This window comes from Ammodytes marinus (assembly GCF_949987685.1).
Source record: "Ammodytes marinus genome assembly, chromosome: 18".
NCBI classification, from domain to species: Eukaryota; Metazoa; Chordata; class Actinopteri; order Uranoscopiformes; family Ammodytidae; genus Ammodytes; species Ammodytes marinus.
The window spans coordinates 9,602,735-9,619,273 of record NC_137222.1 but is presented as its reverse complement, the minus strand read 5'-3'; the positions used below and the strand labels follow the sequence as shown (position 1 = coordinate 9,619,273).

Genomic DNA, 16,539 nt, shown 5'->3' with positions numbered 1-16,539 from the left:
TATTTAAAGGTGCTACAAGGAACTTTTAAATATTTTTGAAACCATAAATGACATGCAACAGCAAACAAAGCCATCAGTGTAAAGATTGCCATTTTTATATTGTTTTTCTTAATGCATGTGTCATAGTAATGCTCACTCAGGAACAACAGCTGGCGTAGTAAAAATGAACAAGAATGAACAAAAACTGAAAACTGAAAAACTTGGTATATTTACTTTTGATCTAATGATTTCCGATTGACATGAGGTTGAGATTAATATGCAGGTTTGCACACACACTCCTGGAAGGTGGGTTTGATTCGTTGGCGCTGTTGTGCACTGTAAAGCCCCTATCTCACTGGGCTGCGACAGTGTGCGACAAGTTGGAGACACAAAATTGCGACAAAATATGCGAATTAGCGACAATTTTCACTTGCAGTCTCACTGAGTTGGTTCCTCTCGACACGTTTGCGAATGTCCTGCCCAACACTTGCCGGGAGGTCGCATTTATGTCTCGCGAACGTCTGGCGAGCGTCGCACGAACGGAATGTCAGTCTCATTTTTGTCTCAAATTAGTCACAATTTAGTTTCATATGTCGCCAACCCCTCGCAAAGTTGTCTGACATTGCTCGCACTTTCTGACTCGCAGAGACTAAATTGAGAAGGGTTTGCAACGCGTTTGAGACACATGCGACCACTCTGAGACTATTTTGAGACTAGATTTATTTGTCGCACACTTTTTTTGAACATGTTCAAAATTCATGCGACAGGACTGCGCGGCTCTGCGACTCATGCGAGGAAATTGAGACCTCCGCGAACGTTTGGAGACAGTTTAGAGACTCCCTCGCGAATGCAGTCTCCAACTTGTCGCAAACAGAAGCAGCCCAGTGAGATAGGGGCTTAAGATCATGTGATGTGCTAAACCATTAGCTTCCCCTACTATGAATTTACAGTAAAATTACCTCTTTGTTGCTAATTTTAGTAGAAATGTCACCAAATCAGGAACAGAGAAGTCAACAGAAGAAGCTCGCTCCGACTGTAAATGTAGTGTTGTTTGACAAGGCTAGAGTCAAACAACTGTGCATTTGCATGGTCTACAGCCTGTTCAACAAAGACAAACACAGCTTAAATGCAGTATATCCTTCACTGTTAGTTTTTTTTCTCCAACTGCTGTTATGAATAAGTTTTAGAGTGTGTTGTATTTCTGGCTTTTTATTCTGAGTCAGTGCTCTGCCAAATGTGCTTTATTATTACTCTATGATGTTCCTTGTCCTGGGAGTATTTTTTTATTTCCCCAACACTACATAATGCACTAGGTTGGCCCAACACAAAGTCACAAGGCTTAAAGAAAGACAAATAATATGTGTTTTTCATATTAACTTTATGAAGATAATTTCAGACAAAACATATATGTTTCTTCAGAGGCAACATACAATTACATGAGTTGAGTTTTCTTCTCAACAAATGGACCCATTTTAAATGGTAAAAGGCTGCCCACTTTAGCACATTGAAATCGTTATACTTGTTAAAATTAAAGCTGACATTCTGACATGATGTTAAGGCTTTTTGGAATAATTCTGAATTTGGTTGCTGTTCGGAGATTTGAGGAAGAATCCGCTCACATAAATGTAGGCATAGTTCTATTATACACCCATACACACACACACACACACACACACACACACACACACACACACACACACACACACACACACACACACACACACACACACACACACACACACACACACACACACACACATGCAGTACATATACTTTGTATATGTGTACACACACACACAAAGTGTCAGAGGAAGTTGTTGTCAGAGGTAACGGAAGGATTTGCAGGGTTAACACGTGAATTAACTGACAGCAATCCACACATGTTCACTGTTTTAAGGTTTTGATGTTTCCCTGCAAAAAACAAGTTTGGGAGTGTCGAATATTTAACCGGGATGCTTCTCTGCGGTGAGACAATCAGACAATACAAGGATGTCAGTATCGGCAGAGATATGCCCTGTTTTTTTCGAAACAGCAGGGGAATCTAAGGGTAAGAGCGAAAGTCAAACAGCGGTAAAACCAACAAACCAAATGTGCTGTCTTGGACATACGAGTACAATGTCGTTTAAAACTCAAATCTATAGTAGAATAGAAAAAAACAAAAACAATGATTACAATACAAAACAATTCTTATGTGTTTGATAAGAGCCTTGATTAGGAATTGTCCCAGTTCTCCAAAATACGTCAGAGAACAAAGCAGGCTAAGGAAAGGGTACAAAGTAAGAATATCATACTACACTTACAATAGAACATAGTACAAAAAAAATATTCATATAGACATTAAATACAAGTTTACCTCATATTGCACAAATACTCAAGTGGCAATTTGTACTGGCTCTCTTTGTTCTCTTAAAAAAAACAAATGCACAAAGAAAATCAGTCATGCGCAGAAAATAGTACATGCCCGCACACACACACACACACACACATACACTGTTGAGAAAGAGGGGTAAGCTACACAGATCTCATACATTTTCACACAGGAGACATTTTACCAATGCAGTAGTTTGGGAAAAAAGACTGAATATTTTAATTTTAATAAATTATTTCAACAATCCAAATCAGAAAGTGAGTAACTATCGGGTAGTGTGAATAAACGCATCAGTAAAAGTAAATCAGTGTCAAATCATCACGATCTTGGCGCTTGTGTTAAAGCTATGTCCTGTCGATACAAATTGTTTAATTACACCACAGGGATTGAAGAGGTAAAAAGAGTGGCAATTAAAAATATGAAACACATTTCCATTTGTATATTGAAACAGTTAGTGGGTTCACGGATCAACCGTCACTCTACAATGGTGGCCCTCATGAAAGTCCCCACCATGCCTCTAGGCAGCTTCTGTCTAGCATTAGCACTGCCGTGGCTGATGCAGCCTATCAAATGTGGAGACCAGAATTTAACGCTTTTAATGAGAAACTCATCGTTATCAAATGACCCTTTTCTGTATCATTTATGGCAGACTTTACGGGATTAATGAACCACTGATGATGACCAACATATTGTTGTTGCAAACAGTAAATAAAAAATGTGGACTTCTACTATTGTGACTATTGATTACTGTATACTGTGGAGTCCTAGTAGGCTGCATTCAGAGCTGGTGAATTAAAATGTCAGGGAGGGAATTTCCAGTAATGCAAGTTTTCAACTGCAAATTGGATTTTCTTGCCCATTTATTTAAAACAAACATTTGACTTAAATCTCACAGGATTCATACTTGTCTGTGTAGAAAGAAAAAAAAAAGTGAATTTCATTAGGGGGTATATCAGCCTGTTGTTTGTACAGAATGTTCCCTCCACAAGGACTAAAAGTCTGTGGGAGTTTGGTCACATTGAGGTGGCAGCTCTCCCTCTGATGTAGCATGGATCAAAGATTGCTTGTTTGTCAAAGAAAAAAATCTCCAATTTGCGTCGGTGTCCAGTAACATCCATTAGGGGTTTAAAAAACTACCTCCTGTGCACACATCTCAGGATATCTGAATATGTTTCTGGATGAAAATACATTGAAATTGAGCGAGGAGGTTGGACAGCTTACACCTGCTTAATGGCAAGTGCTTAGCTTCAAATACAGGCAGAGTAAAGGTTTGCAAGCCATGGACAGTCTATATGGGAAGATGATAAAACTGTCTAAAAAATAAACTTGAATGCAATACATAAAGGTGTTTTTGTATGAATGTGTTTGTGTGTTCTTGTGGGCACAAATTGGAACAAGAAATTGTCAGGCAGCGGTGATGCTCTTATTGATGGTTACTGGTGAGAATCATGGAAAAGTACTGGAATTTCACCTCCGAACAGACTATTTTTGGAAACGCCACCGTGTGGGCGGATGTGTGAGTGGCCCTTAAGTCCACATGCATGAAGTCTGGAAACTTCTGTAAAAAGTTTTGGTTCTGGCGCCTCATTACGGGCACATTACTCAGCTCTGAATACAGCCATGTATCTATGTGTACTAACCACTTTATGAGAGTGATTATTTCTGAGCTCACATGAGTGAAAGTACTTTTTTTAATGTTTCATAATTTATTGCTAACTTTTGGGCCTTAAACGTGAGTAAGGAGTGGTTTGTTGATTTATATCAACTATATTTCTTTGTAACATCTAAACAACACAGGGAAATAAAACTTTGCTATTGGATAGCATAAACATGGCACCGTAACTATGTTTCATGAGCTACAAATGACCCAGGGGGTCAACTTTAAGATTCACCTATACAGTGACACAGAAGAGAAGGTAGAAAAATAAGATCAATTCACCAGAGAAATCTTGTGTTAAGTTTAAACTTAGCTCTAGACTTCTAAAAAAAAGAATAGGAGGTAGCTGTTAACCATTGACCTCAAACTCCAATTAAGTCAAAAAAACTCTTGAAGCGAGCATTTCTTTGACTGCTTTGAGATCCTAAGATGTTGACCTTTCTCGGTCCCCAAGATGTTGTAGATAACTTCTCGGACTGACCTATAGCCAAAAGTCTGTGTTATTTTTGTAGCTTAGATGTGAATGCAAAAGGAGCTTTTTATCTGTTTTTCAAAGTCAGTCGTTTGACTAGTTTGTCTCCTGTCTGACCATTATTGTGCTGCCATCACATGAGCACAATTCATTGAAAGGAATGCAGCGAATTTCCTGTTAGCTCTTGGGGGATATGGTTTGTTTTTCCTGTTGCTGGGAGCCAATTTAGTTTTTTTTTCTCTTGCCCTCTTTAACTTCCTGTCTAGGAGCCTGACTCTACAGAGAGGCTGCAGAGGTGAGCATCAGAGGCCACTGATCAGCCTGCTGTTATCCGTCACCGGCGCCCCCCCCTCCCTCCCCCGCCATCCACCATTACAAACTCCCTAATCACATCCATTCTAGACTTGGTGTCTCAAAGACGTGGGTTGTGCTTTTTAATACGAATTTGAAAGGGGGCAAGGAAATGATAAATGCTTTTGAAGCATTGTTAAAGAAAACAAAAAACACAAACCCAATATAAGTGACTTTTAAGGGAGATGGTGGCCCTAAAGATGGTGGAGATGTATCTGATTTCATGCCATGCTACTGGTCGGTGTGCTTTGGGTGCTTCCAATGCTAGCGTTGGCACTGCTGTTCTCAGAGGGGGAAGGGTTGGTAGAAACAGGTTGTCGTTTTGCTCCAGAGCAGGGACATCCTGAACAAAAAGATGAGACGGGAAAAAATATAAAAAATTGCCCAAAACATATGGAAATAAAAATAAACAATTAGAATAAAAGACAGATTCCTTACCTGGAAGTTTTCCCGCAGTCGAGCTGATGTCCAGTCCAGTTGGATACCCTGGATAAAGCAAAATTAGACCAGTTTACATCCAGACAAATATTCAGATCTAGATTCAACCATTATGTCTATATTATTAGTCGTGCATTTACCCGTTTTAATTTTGATGAACCACAGTGCTCCAATAAGTAAAACTCCAATCAGGAACCCTCCAAAGGCAATTCCCAGAACACCAGGTAGACCGAAATCAAAGCATGGTGGAGCTGAAACATACACAAGACAAAACAATGGATGCAAGCTTTTGTAAAACAACAGCAATCACAAGTCAAAAACTCAACAGGGCAGGATCCCAAACCAAAAGCTTTCTTAAAAGGGTCAACTTAAAGATTGATGGTATAGATTCTAAAGCGACCAACAGGAATGTTAACTGTAATTCATACAAGACTCTTAGTTATTTTGACAACACAAGCAAAGCCCATGCAGCCAATGCAATTCAGCCTAAATTGAAAAGAAAAACAAGGAAATAAGTAAATGTAATATAATTATTATTTTTTTTTTATGATACAGATTTCAATTTACAATAAAGTTTGGCACAACGGGCTTTACTGCTAATAAACCTGACAACTGAGCCAGCAGCAATCAAAAATAATGTTCTGTATATAAAGCTCTGAACAGATTAAAAGAATAAGTAGACACAAAAAAATCGCTCAAGACCAACAGTAATGTGACTCAGACATACTGTACCAACCTGACAAGCCCTTCATACAGTTTCTTTTCACTCATTGTGGTTCCGGCAAGGCCGCAAACAGCTAGCCTCGAGTGAGTCACTTGAAGAAGACTGTATGTTGTTTGATCATAGACAGTTTTACCCTTCACTCAGAAGTCACCTTAGACCCTTCCAACATTCAATTGTATAAACTAAAAACTCACTTGGCGGCTATTGATGTTCAATGCCAGATATTATAAAACTTATTTTTTTTTACAATGATCATTTTAAAATCACCAGCTAACCATCCGAAGGAACATCCCCACCAGAACTTAACACAACCAGAGTGTGCATGCCGTGGGTTGCATATCAAGACAATGTGCAAACACATGCTATTTGTTCTCCCCTTCTCCCGCCACCTGTATCAATCCTCCCACATATCGGGAACATTTGGGAGAAACTAATCATCACCTTTGCACGAGTTTCTCTCACCTGCCTCGGCTGCCTCCTGCCTCCTGGTGGCATGTGCTAGGCTAAGGAAGAACCACACATGGGCTTCAGACACTACAGCTGTCCCTTCCTCAAGCGCATTAAAGACAGGACGAGAAGGACAGAAGGCTGCTCTGGTTTGTTTTGTAGGGAATGTGCCACCAGTGCATCATGTGTACATGAATCATTTATGCGTAGCGCTGCCTCTGCAGTGAGCAATAGAACATTTCGACTGAACCACATGGACTTTAAAGCCTCTGCAAACCTGGTCTCAACTAGTAAAAATCAACATATGATATCAAAGTTGGGTGTCTCAATTGAAAATAAATGTTCATAAATGTTTAAAAATTTAATTTAAAAAAACATGACCGTTTGAAAGGATTGTGTGTGCATGGCCGTATCAAACTGTCTCCATGGCAACAGTCATTGTTTTTACAGAATATTCGGGCAGAGAACTGCCGCGATTGGATCAAAATACTTATTGTGTCATAAGAATGAGAGCATACAGCCCACCTCATCTAAACCGAATAAGAAAAAACAGAGCCTGATATTGACTCCAGAAGTTTTTTTTTTTTACATAGCCTATAATTATGAAGACACACAAAACTATTATGCTGATATTCAATTAAAGGACACAAAATCTCAGCTGAATTAAATATGACCCAGAGCACCCAAACAGTGACATCTTGTGGTCATTGGGGCCGACTGCATGATCCCACACACAGCCAACCAAACCATGCAGTGTGTTGATCTGTCATTCCCTTCTTCCAACATTCCCTGACCCCGGCCTGGGCCAGAAACATCACAGCCACTTGGAAGCAGCCATTCTCTAGAGACTTCGAGAGGCATCCATCACTCGCTGAGTTAGTTTGTCTAAGCGAGGGTCTTTGACAGCCAAAGCTGAATAAACAGGAGCAGGAAGCAGAAGCTCCAGTGCAGGTGGAAGAGGAGGACACAGACGGCCCGGGCTTGTGCTGTGTGTGTGACTCCCCCCGGAACACCCCCTCTTGATGAAAACTACAAAACAGGAATGATGATAGAATAGAGCACTCTGCGCTGCCAAGTGACGGTTTCACAAACAGTATGCAGCCTGCAAGTCTCGCTCGCTGATACAAACAGTGTTGCCAAACCCGGCATCTTCTTATTTTTATAACAAGTGTATCTCATGAGGTCCCCAGACAAGAAGGGAAAAATGATCGATTGCGTGAGTTAAAGCAAAACAGGACACAGGAGAAGCATGGATGGGTAGTTTAGTCAGCTTCCCCCAACACATACACCACGGTCTGCTGCAATAATGACAACGTACCAACCTTTATCTTCCTCCTCAGAGAGAAATGGAGGATAAGGGAATGCTTAAGGTATAAACAAATACGTTATCGGTTTTTACAAAAGAAGTCTGACAAACTCCAGGCGACACACACACACACACACACACACACACACACACACACACACACACACACACACACACACACACACACACACACCTATTTAATCAGCATCTACTTCCTTGTGTCTTTTTGTCTGATATTGAATCATTTGAAATGTTCCCAGAAATTACTCATCTGTCTGGAGCCTCTATCAAAGCAATACAGACATCTTTCCTGGGTTTGAGTAGATTTTTGTTGAATACATCTGACAAAGGCGGCAAGCCCAGTGGCTGTGTTTGGACAGCAACACAGTCGGACCCCCTTAGAAACACAAAGGACTTCAACACACACACACACACACACACACACACACACACACACACACACACACACACACACACAGACACACACTTCCCTCCCCCCGTGAGCCGCTGCTTCTGATTGTGGCCACAAGGTCAGCCTGCAGACCTTCCTAAAGGACGAAAGGCTCCGGCCCCGCAGTCCCTTACTGGCTTCAACTGCATATCCTGAGTTCACTGCTATGACAACCGCCCACGCAGCACTTGTTGTGCACATGAAAAACAACAATAGGTATGAAAATTATAGCAGCGAGCAGCAATTCACTGGCAGAGCACCAGACTAGCAATTAAGTCCTGAGGGCAGAAAAAGTAAAAGCTAAAGTTTTCCAATATATATAAGCTTCTGAGAGTCCAGCGAGTTTATTTTACATCAAGTTATAATTAATATGATAGAAAGATGGTCCGTCAAGAAATGACACCATCTGGACACCATTTTTTAAAATTTTTGGGTGAATCGTTTTAGAAACTGCATTGTTATGCATTTATTGTGTTTTGTGCCTTTGCATTAATAAGAAAAAAATAAGTTTTTATTTTTTTGTTTGTTTTTATCACAAAATAAGGAAAAGCAATCAACATTAAACATTAACATATAAATTATACTATTTTAACATTAATATAACTAAATTACAACAGTAATGCAACATTATGAAATAATACAAATAATTTAACACAATTTTCTTATATATCCAAAATTCCGTTTTTTGGAGAGTTGGAGAAAAAGAGAAAACCGTGTGCACTGGGGCCTAGCAACTAATTAGGATTTATGTGTAGACACTGCGGTAATTCAGAGTAGAACATCATTTGTTTTATTAAAAAAGTGGAGACAAAAACACTTTATGTAGAATATCATAAGGGGTTGGAAAGCGTATCTCGGGGTAACCTTGATAAAAATCCTTGATAAAAAAATAATAAATACAAATCTGGTACAACGAAGGCTTGTGTAGCATCTGAGTCAACTGATTCATATTTTGGAGTTAAAACTGAACTCACTTGGTGGTTGCAGGGACGGCTGGGTCACCTCCAGATTCCTCTTCACTCTTCCTCCATCCCCACATTTCTAGTGAGGTGGTGAAAGAAAGAAAAGGTGTCAATATAATCCAAACGGTCTCTCTGTCATAAGTTTGTGACACTCAATACAGAAAATGAACCAAGGGAATGGTGTTACACACAGATCCTATTTACTTAATGCAAGATATATCAAACATATTTCAATTGCCTTACTAATGCTAATGTACAGTTGCATTAATGAATAAAAGCACTTTCATTTGACGTGGTTTATTTCAAGTGCTCTGTAAAAAAAAACTATTAATAACAATTATAATTGATGAGCTCTTACCTCACTGTAGCAGAGTTTGACGGAGCATTCCAGGTCCCAAGTGGTGGACGTCAGCTCTTGGAGTTGGTCTAAAGAGAAGCTGAGTCGGGTGCTGTTGGGACAGGAATTTAAGGAGCAGGCCTCCGATATGAAGGGCAGCTCTTTCACCACAGAGCACAAGCCCTTGGAGTGGACAAAGCAGTTGATCACCTTGATGGTCAAGACAATGTCCCCTAGAGTGTGGCCCGAAATCTGCAGGGATACAGAGATAGGTATACGGAGATAAAATCAACTGCAACAGAATTGGGAAAGAAATGAGCATCAGTGGTTATGAAAATGTTAGGGTCAAACCAAATATATAGTTTAACTACTATTCTATTATCCACTATCCATATACTGTATTTTGATATTTTTGAGCAGGAGTTGAGTAAGGAGACCTGAAACACAGCTAAAGGGGTGAACGTTTTTTTTTTTTTTTTTTTTTTTTTTTTACCTCTGCATAAATCCTCTTGTCACTCTCCACCTTGGTGTTAGGGTCCAGTGGAGAGCGGTAGTCTGGGGAGGTGTAGAGCTGCATCAACAGAGGCATCTGGTGAGTGGCATTAGTTGTAATGGGAACATCTGGTTTTGGTACTGGTTCTGTAACTGAAAGAGACATGGCTTGAGTTAGAAACAAAACAAAGTTACAATCCAACTGTTACTGTTGTTGTACTTTCTTGAATTGCGGACACTGTGTACACTTTGCTATTGTACCATGTTTTTGGAGGTATATACCCACATCAAGACACATTTTGAAGAGGGTTAAGACCTCAGGTCTTTCAGGTATTTTGTCGTAAAAAAGGACTTATTCTCAAAACAACTCAAAAGGGCCATTCAAATTGAAGCATAGCGCACATACTTTAATTTTGATAATAGAAATTTTAATGGATACTACTCTTACTAGTATTAAAGTAGTACTAATTATCCTCACTGCTGGCATCACTGCTGTTTTTTTATTGGTTTGTTTTGCAGTCCTCCCTCTACTCTATTTGCAGAAAGTGCCTTTAAAGCCAGAAGCAAATGTTCCTCGCCTTTTTTTTTAAATCATCTTACCTTCATGGTTGTCTTTTGTTCCGAGAACCAGTAAGACCATAGAGTCCTCTGATCTGAGTTCAGTATAGCTGGTGAAAGTGCTGGCTTTAAAATGATCTAAAGCCTTCTTTTGCACATCCCCTGCGTTGTCACTATCCAGTGTAAATAGCGGTTGGATTCTGTGTGTGATGGTGGGCAGCAGGATGTCGTTGTTAGACTGCAGAAAGAGAAGAGACGAGTTCCTATGAATCAGTAATGACTTAGAGACAGGCCTTGTACCGGCAAGATCGTTCAATAATGAGTACATGTTCACAGGCATGGGAGAAGAAATCCTTTGACCCAGTTATTAATTGAGCCATATCACTGTATTGAACACATCACAATCGAATAGACTATAGAGTCTTTGTTTTTCTTCATAAATCCTATCTTCACACATTGTTGTGAGACAATGAGTAGGCTAACTACTGGTGGTGCTCTAAGTGCTATAACTGGTGGAGTGTGTGTATGTGCATGCTTACCCCAAACTTAGCGTGCTGTGGGTTGAGGAAGGTCCACGTGGTTCCCTGAGGGCCTCTGAGGAACAAGCTGGTCATCTTAGTGTCCACGCGCAGTGATACATTGCTGCAAATATGAAGCAGCAAAACAAAAAAATAGAAAGAGAATAAACAAATGGGGGAAAAAACACACAAAAAATGCCACGTCATGGGGAATCTCGAAGTTTTACCGAATGCTGGCGTCCTCAGGAATGTTTATGATGTGGAGGTTGGATTCTGCGCCGGGGTTCTGTGGCTGTGGCGAGCAGTATTTGAAGGGGGAGGCAGGGGTCGCCGTTTCAAACGTCATGAAGTGCTTCTCCGATGCGTCTTCATTTTGAAGGACGCAGTGATGAGAGCCAGCTTTGGTTCCTGCAAAGCAACACACGTTAATTTTTTTTTCCATCGTTGTTCGTTCATTGTTTGCGGAACAAAAAATGACATTACATGATGATGAGCAACAATGGTGTTTCAGCATGTCATAAAACGGCAATAGCTCGTAACAAATGAACTGCCAGCACTTCAGTTCAAATACATAATTGTGGCAGCGTGGTAGTGGCTGCGATGAGCAATTACGATTAAAGCCTATTTTGTATAGGCCTATTCATTTAATAGGGTATCTTCAGTGAGAGTGATCCTCTGAGAGACTGTTTTTCCTTTCAGAGTGGCTGCCGGTATAACAGAGCCGACAGTTTACAGTGTTTTACTCGGTGGCGCGCACTGGGGAGTCGTAGCTCCGCTCTACAACACAACACCAAACTGCCGGGGCGCATTAGCACCGTGCCTTTCCCACTACAGAGGATGTTCCAGGACACGTCTCCAGAGGGTGAGAGGGAGAGTACACCATGCTCAGCCTTTGACCAAATAATGGTGACGGATGGTTCACAGGTGCAGTGCACAAATTGCTACGCACATTTTGTTTGGCTGGGAGCGGAGGGGGCGATGTCCCACAGCAACCTCATCACACAAACAGCCAAGTCAATGAGCAGTGCAAACCACACAACAGCATATTTGAGCCAAATTGTGACAAGAATATGAGTGTTTTTGGATCATACTGAGCACTCGTGTCTGAATATCGTGGTGGACAAGTAGAGTGGATTTTTTTCTTTTCAGACTATAAAATGTATAACCATTACAGGACATTGACTGTTTGAATTCCAGCTAACTGCTGTCATCCATGCATACAGCAAACTACCAGCTTTCAACATTGCCCTTTCAAGCCTCCATGGGTGGGAACATTGGCAACTAGATTTAGTTTGAGTGCAGTATCAGGTCAGGATACTTTTCCGTTACTTTGGCCTGACTGGGTTGTAGCTGGGCAACTAGAATTTAAAAGTATCTTCTCACTTCTCCTCTTTTGTACTAACAAACGCATAATGACCTAACTTTTTAATCACATTATGACATTCAGGAAAACTCAAGGACATGTTCATACAGTATATTCTCCTCAGCCAGCCTTCAATTTGGCAACACACACTTGTGCAGTGATAGCACAGACTGTTTCGCAAACGCCTACGACAAGGCCTACACAAGTTCACCCCCATTACGGGCCAAGGGAAGCAGCAAAATAGCGAGGTAAACTGTTTCGCTGCTTGAGCAAGTCTAATGCCCTTGTGGGCTATGAGTCAGTAAAACACTCGCTACAGTAAAAACTAAGAGTGGCTGAAAACACAGCATTTCATCACAATTCAAACAGAACATTTAAAATGGGAAAAGAGCGCTGTGCCATTGCCAGACAGGGACGTTAAACTGTCACCCACTGTAACAACATATATATAGTTATATAGTTGATAGACCAAGAGAAAGACAGACATATAATAAAAAAGAGAGATTAAAGCTATATAAGACAGTGGACATAAAAGCAGCCACCACTCTTCTACCATCACCACAGTTCACTTTTATCCAAACTCATGTCAGAGCTCCGCTTTAGCTCAGACTGCCTTAAGGAGGCTTTGTCAGGAAATAATTGCGCTCACGTCGAGCATCCCACGGCTTCTGCTGTTGGGAATAGGAGCCAATAATATTCTTAGAGTCCAGCCTTTGCTCAGCCATGAAAGCTGAAATCATAGTGTTTTTCTGCCTCCATCTTCGGCGGCCATTTGTCGGCGGCTTCCCTTTCCAAATGTCACAATGTAACAACGTCCTGTCAACTCAGAGAAAGTCGAGCTCCGGCCCCTGCCCTTTACTCACTCAATCAAGCAAAAGATTTGCACTGAACGTTTGAGATTTTCCCAAAATTGCCAATGTTATTTTCATGTATTTATCTATCTGTGGTTGAAAATCTGTATATGTTGCACTTTGCGTGGCTGACTCACAGTAATGTAATATGTGCAGTCAATTCTGGAGAATAAAGTGTTTTTTTCTCAGTGGTTTCATCACAGAGGAGTTTTATACACACTTAAGATAAGAAGAGCCTTCATCCATCCCCGGTCACTGTACTACAGACTCCCCAATGAGTTATGAAGGCCTGATGTGCTGACTGTAAAAAACTTTGCTCTCTTCAGCACTAGATATATTGTTTTAGATTTGAGGAAGCATATTCCAGATAAGAATCATAATCTCAAGGTGGATGAATCTGCAACACTTTAATGCAGCCAGAAAGTCCTTTACTGTATTGCACCGATCTGATAGGATGCTTTAATGCTTTCAATTATTTTTTTAAGATATATATTTTGTTTTTGCATTTTTATGCTTTATTGACAGAGTAGAGACAGAGTTGAAATGGGGCAGAGAGGGGAGTGACATGCAGAGAACGACCGCGGGCTGGAATCGAACCCGGGTCTGCTGCTGGCCGAGGCCCATGGGGGGGACGCCCTACCAACTGAGCTCAGGGCGCCCCCTTTCAATTAAATTTAATTCAAATCAAGTAAGCTTTATTTGAATGATTGTACAAAGAACAATATTTCCAAATAATTATTTAATGATTTAAAATTCAACAACAGCAGTAATAATCAACATTAACATAAAAATAATAATAATCAATGGTAATAATCAATTGAATGAGACAGAATAATTCAAATAATACTGTGAGTGTGTGTGTGTGTGTGTGTGTGTGTGTGTGTGTGTGTGTGTGTGTGTGTGTGTGTGTGTGTGTGTGTGTGTGTGTGTGTGTGTGTGTGTGTGTGCGTGCATGTGTGTTTGCGTGCGTGCGTGCATATATACACTGTATATTGGCATGTTACCAGACAGTGTAATCGACTCCCTTCCAATTGGCAAATGGAGACAACAAGTTATTTACTAGGACAAACCCCCTGTTAGTTACACAAATAGTTCTCACCTTGTGTTCCTGTCGACGAGATATTTTTCAGATTCCTGATTGTGGTGAAGGAAGTCACCCCCCCAAACCTCTGTCTCGCCCACTCCACCAGCTCCTCCTCTTGAGTGGGGAAGTCTGCCTTGTGGATGTGGTCATGATGTTGATTACCCACTAGAGCAAGCATGGAGTCATTTTTCACCTGGAAAGTAGAGCCCACACAGTCATGCCAATTAGCTTCTTTACACAATATCGCCAAAAGAAAAACACAGTCAGTAAACGTATACTGTATGTCCAAAAAAGAAGACACGGGTGTTTACCATTGTTACAATAACACAGAATTGAGTGAGTCAGCGTTTGATTTATTTATATCTACCTCCCGCATGTCTGCTCCCATTTTGTCATGTCAGACATGTTTTTGCCCATCCCTCTCTCATTCTCCTCCTCTATTACTTTTTTTTTTCTTTCTTACCCTCCACCCAACTCTCCTTCTATTCTCCGAGCAGAGCCCTGCTAAAAAGAAATGTTTATTATGGTTAAGTGTCCACGAGCCCAGTTGCACAACCCTGTTGGAGCCATGGTCCTTCCTTCGCTTCCTGAGCGGGGCCAGGAAATGGGACCTTTTTTAGCTTTGTGCGTCACCGCAGTCGGCTGGAATCTGGCTCCATACAAGGTATAAATATATACATCCATCCCATCGACTAGACACTGCTGTTTCCTTGTCTGGGCCGTTGGGAAATAATGGAGTTTACATTAAGCTTTGCCTGAATAAGAGAGGCCGGGGAATGTATTGGAAATAAGGAGTGGAGATTGTCTACAGTCAGTCTAGATATGTAAAAAAATAATTAAAAAATAATTTAAAAAATGGGCTCAGTAAATAAGAGGAAGAACTTTTTTGTAATAGTTTTATTTTGGGTTCAACCTTTCAATGGATTTTAATCTATAGTGATTTGTCCTTCACTTCTAAAGCGGTTCAAAGGCTGAAGTGGAAACTGAAGTGCTGTTTAAGTACTGCGCCCTTTCATTCACATACTGTATGCCTCCCTGAAGCTCAAGAACAGCTTATTGTGCAGAAGAAAAGTACATGGAAGTAAGGGACTGAACAATAAGATCAGATAATAAAATACATTTAGGAAATATTTAATTTCTACTTAAATAAACTGAGCTGCATGCAGTATACCGGGCCACCGCATTGTCTGTCATGTTTCCATGTGCCTGTTGTGTTTAGTTCAAATTCAATGTTTTAGTTTAATAATGCAACACATGCATTTTCAAATCGAATCTACCATAAAGGGTGGACGTTTGGACTCGTTAAGAAATGTTTAACAGCTCATAGAATTCCACAGAGATGAGAATGAGAGAAACAGAGGAGTCTTGGTGTGCTGAGTAATTTTAGAAATACCGTATTTCCTCTAAGTCATCCTGTTAATGTTTAGTCAGTATGAGTTTGCCTGTTAAAATAACAAATAATTCTCCTGACCTGTCTGTCCTGACGAGTGACTACTTGCTTATGTGTCCTTGCGTCACAGAGCCAGACAGAAAGGAACAAAGAAGAAAAACTGGTGAAAGCCAAGTAAGCCCCCAGGGAGCCATTGGTCACTCTACTACATGAATATTTGACTGACGCAAGATCAAAAATACATGAAGGAAAAAATAAAATAAAATAAATTGGAAAAAAAACTACTAGTCACAACAGATCCAGGAAGACAGGGGAGGCCTGGCAAAGACAGACGGGAAGAAGAAAAAAGGGGAAATAACAATGGCAATCGTTTTTAATGACAAGAGTGGAATTTCACTGAGATACGTCTCTCAGTGAAATCAGTTTGATGTTCCACAGGCTCACAGTAGAGTTCAAGAAACTGAAAGATGTCGTGAGAGAAGAGCGCGTCGCTGTCTCTGAAGGCTTTATTACAGAAAAGTTTCTGATGATTCTCCTTTCCCCCCGGAGTCTGCTTTGAGATATAGTCGCCATCTTCTCACAAGAGCAATAACATGAGATACTTCTTATAAATTGTGATCTAGATATAATACAAGTTAGTATATCATGCAGCATATTGAGTGAAACTAATAATGTGTCAAGTTGTCAAATAATATTAAACAAAATATGAAGACTAACAAGATTTTACAGACATAAATCCTGCTGACCCTATGTTTTTTTTTGTTTTTTTTTAACAACCCAAGCAGCTTGGA

The 16,539-nt window shown here is 40.4% G+C and overlaps 1 protein-coding gene across 2 annotated transcripts in view; it reads right to left on the bottom strand.

Moving 5' to 3' along the window:
- Window positions 1–4,861: 4,861 nt before the first annotated feature.
- The window catches only part of eng (endoglin), a 37,696-nt gene continuing 26,018 nt past the window's right edge, over window positions 4,862–16,539 (bottom strand). For both annotated transcript variants that reach the window (XM_080046302.1, XM_080046303.1), the window contains 10 exons: window positions 14,374–14,551; window positions 11,288–11,468; window positions 11,082–11,184; window positions 10,585–10,780; window positions 9,986–10,137; window positions 9,514–9,744; window positions 9,168–9,234; window positions 5,406–5,516; window positions 5,266–5,313; window positions 4,862–5,170 (listed from right to left, as the gene is read on the bottom strand). In XM_080046302.1, the coding sequence (XP_079902428.1) occupies window positions 5,049–5,170; window positions 5,266–5,313; window positions 5,406–5,516; window positions 9,168–9,234; window positions 9,514–9,744; window positions 9,986–10,137; window positions 10,585–10,780; window positions 11,082–11,184; window positions 11,288–11,468; window positions 14,374–14,551 (1,389 nt within the window). In that variant the 3' untranslated portion in view covers window positions 4,862–5,048. The remainder of the gene's footprint in view (window positions 5,171–5,265; window positions 5,314–5,405; window positions 5,517–9,167; window positions 9,235–9,513; window positions 9,745–9,985; window positions 10,138–10,584; window positions 10,781–11,081; window positions 11,185–11,287; window positions 11,469–14,373; window positions 14,552–16,539) is intronic.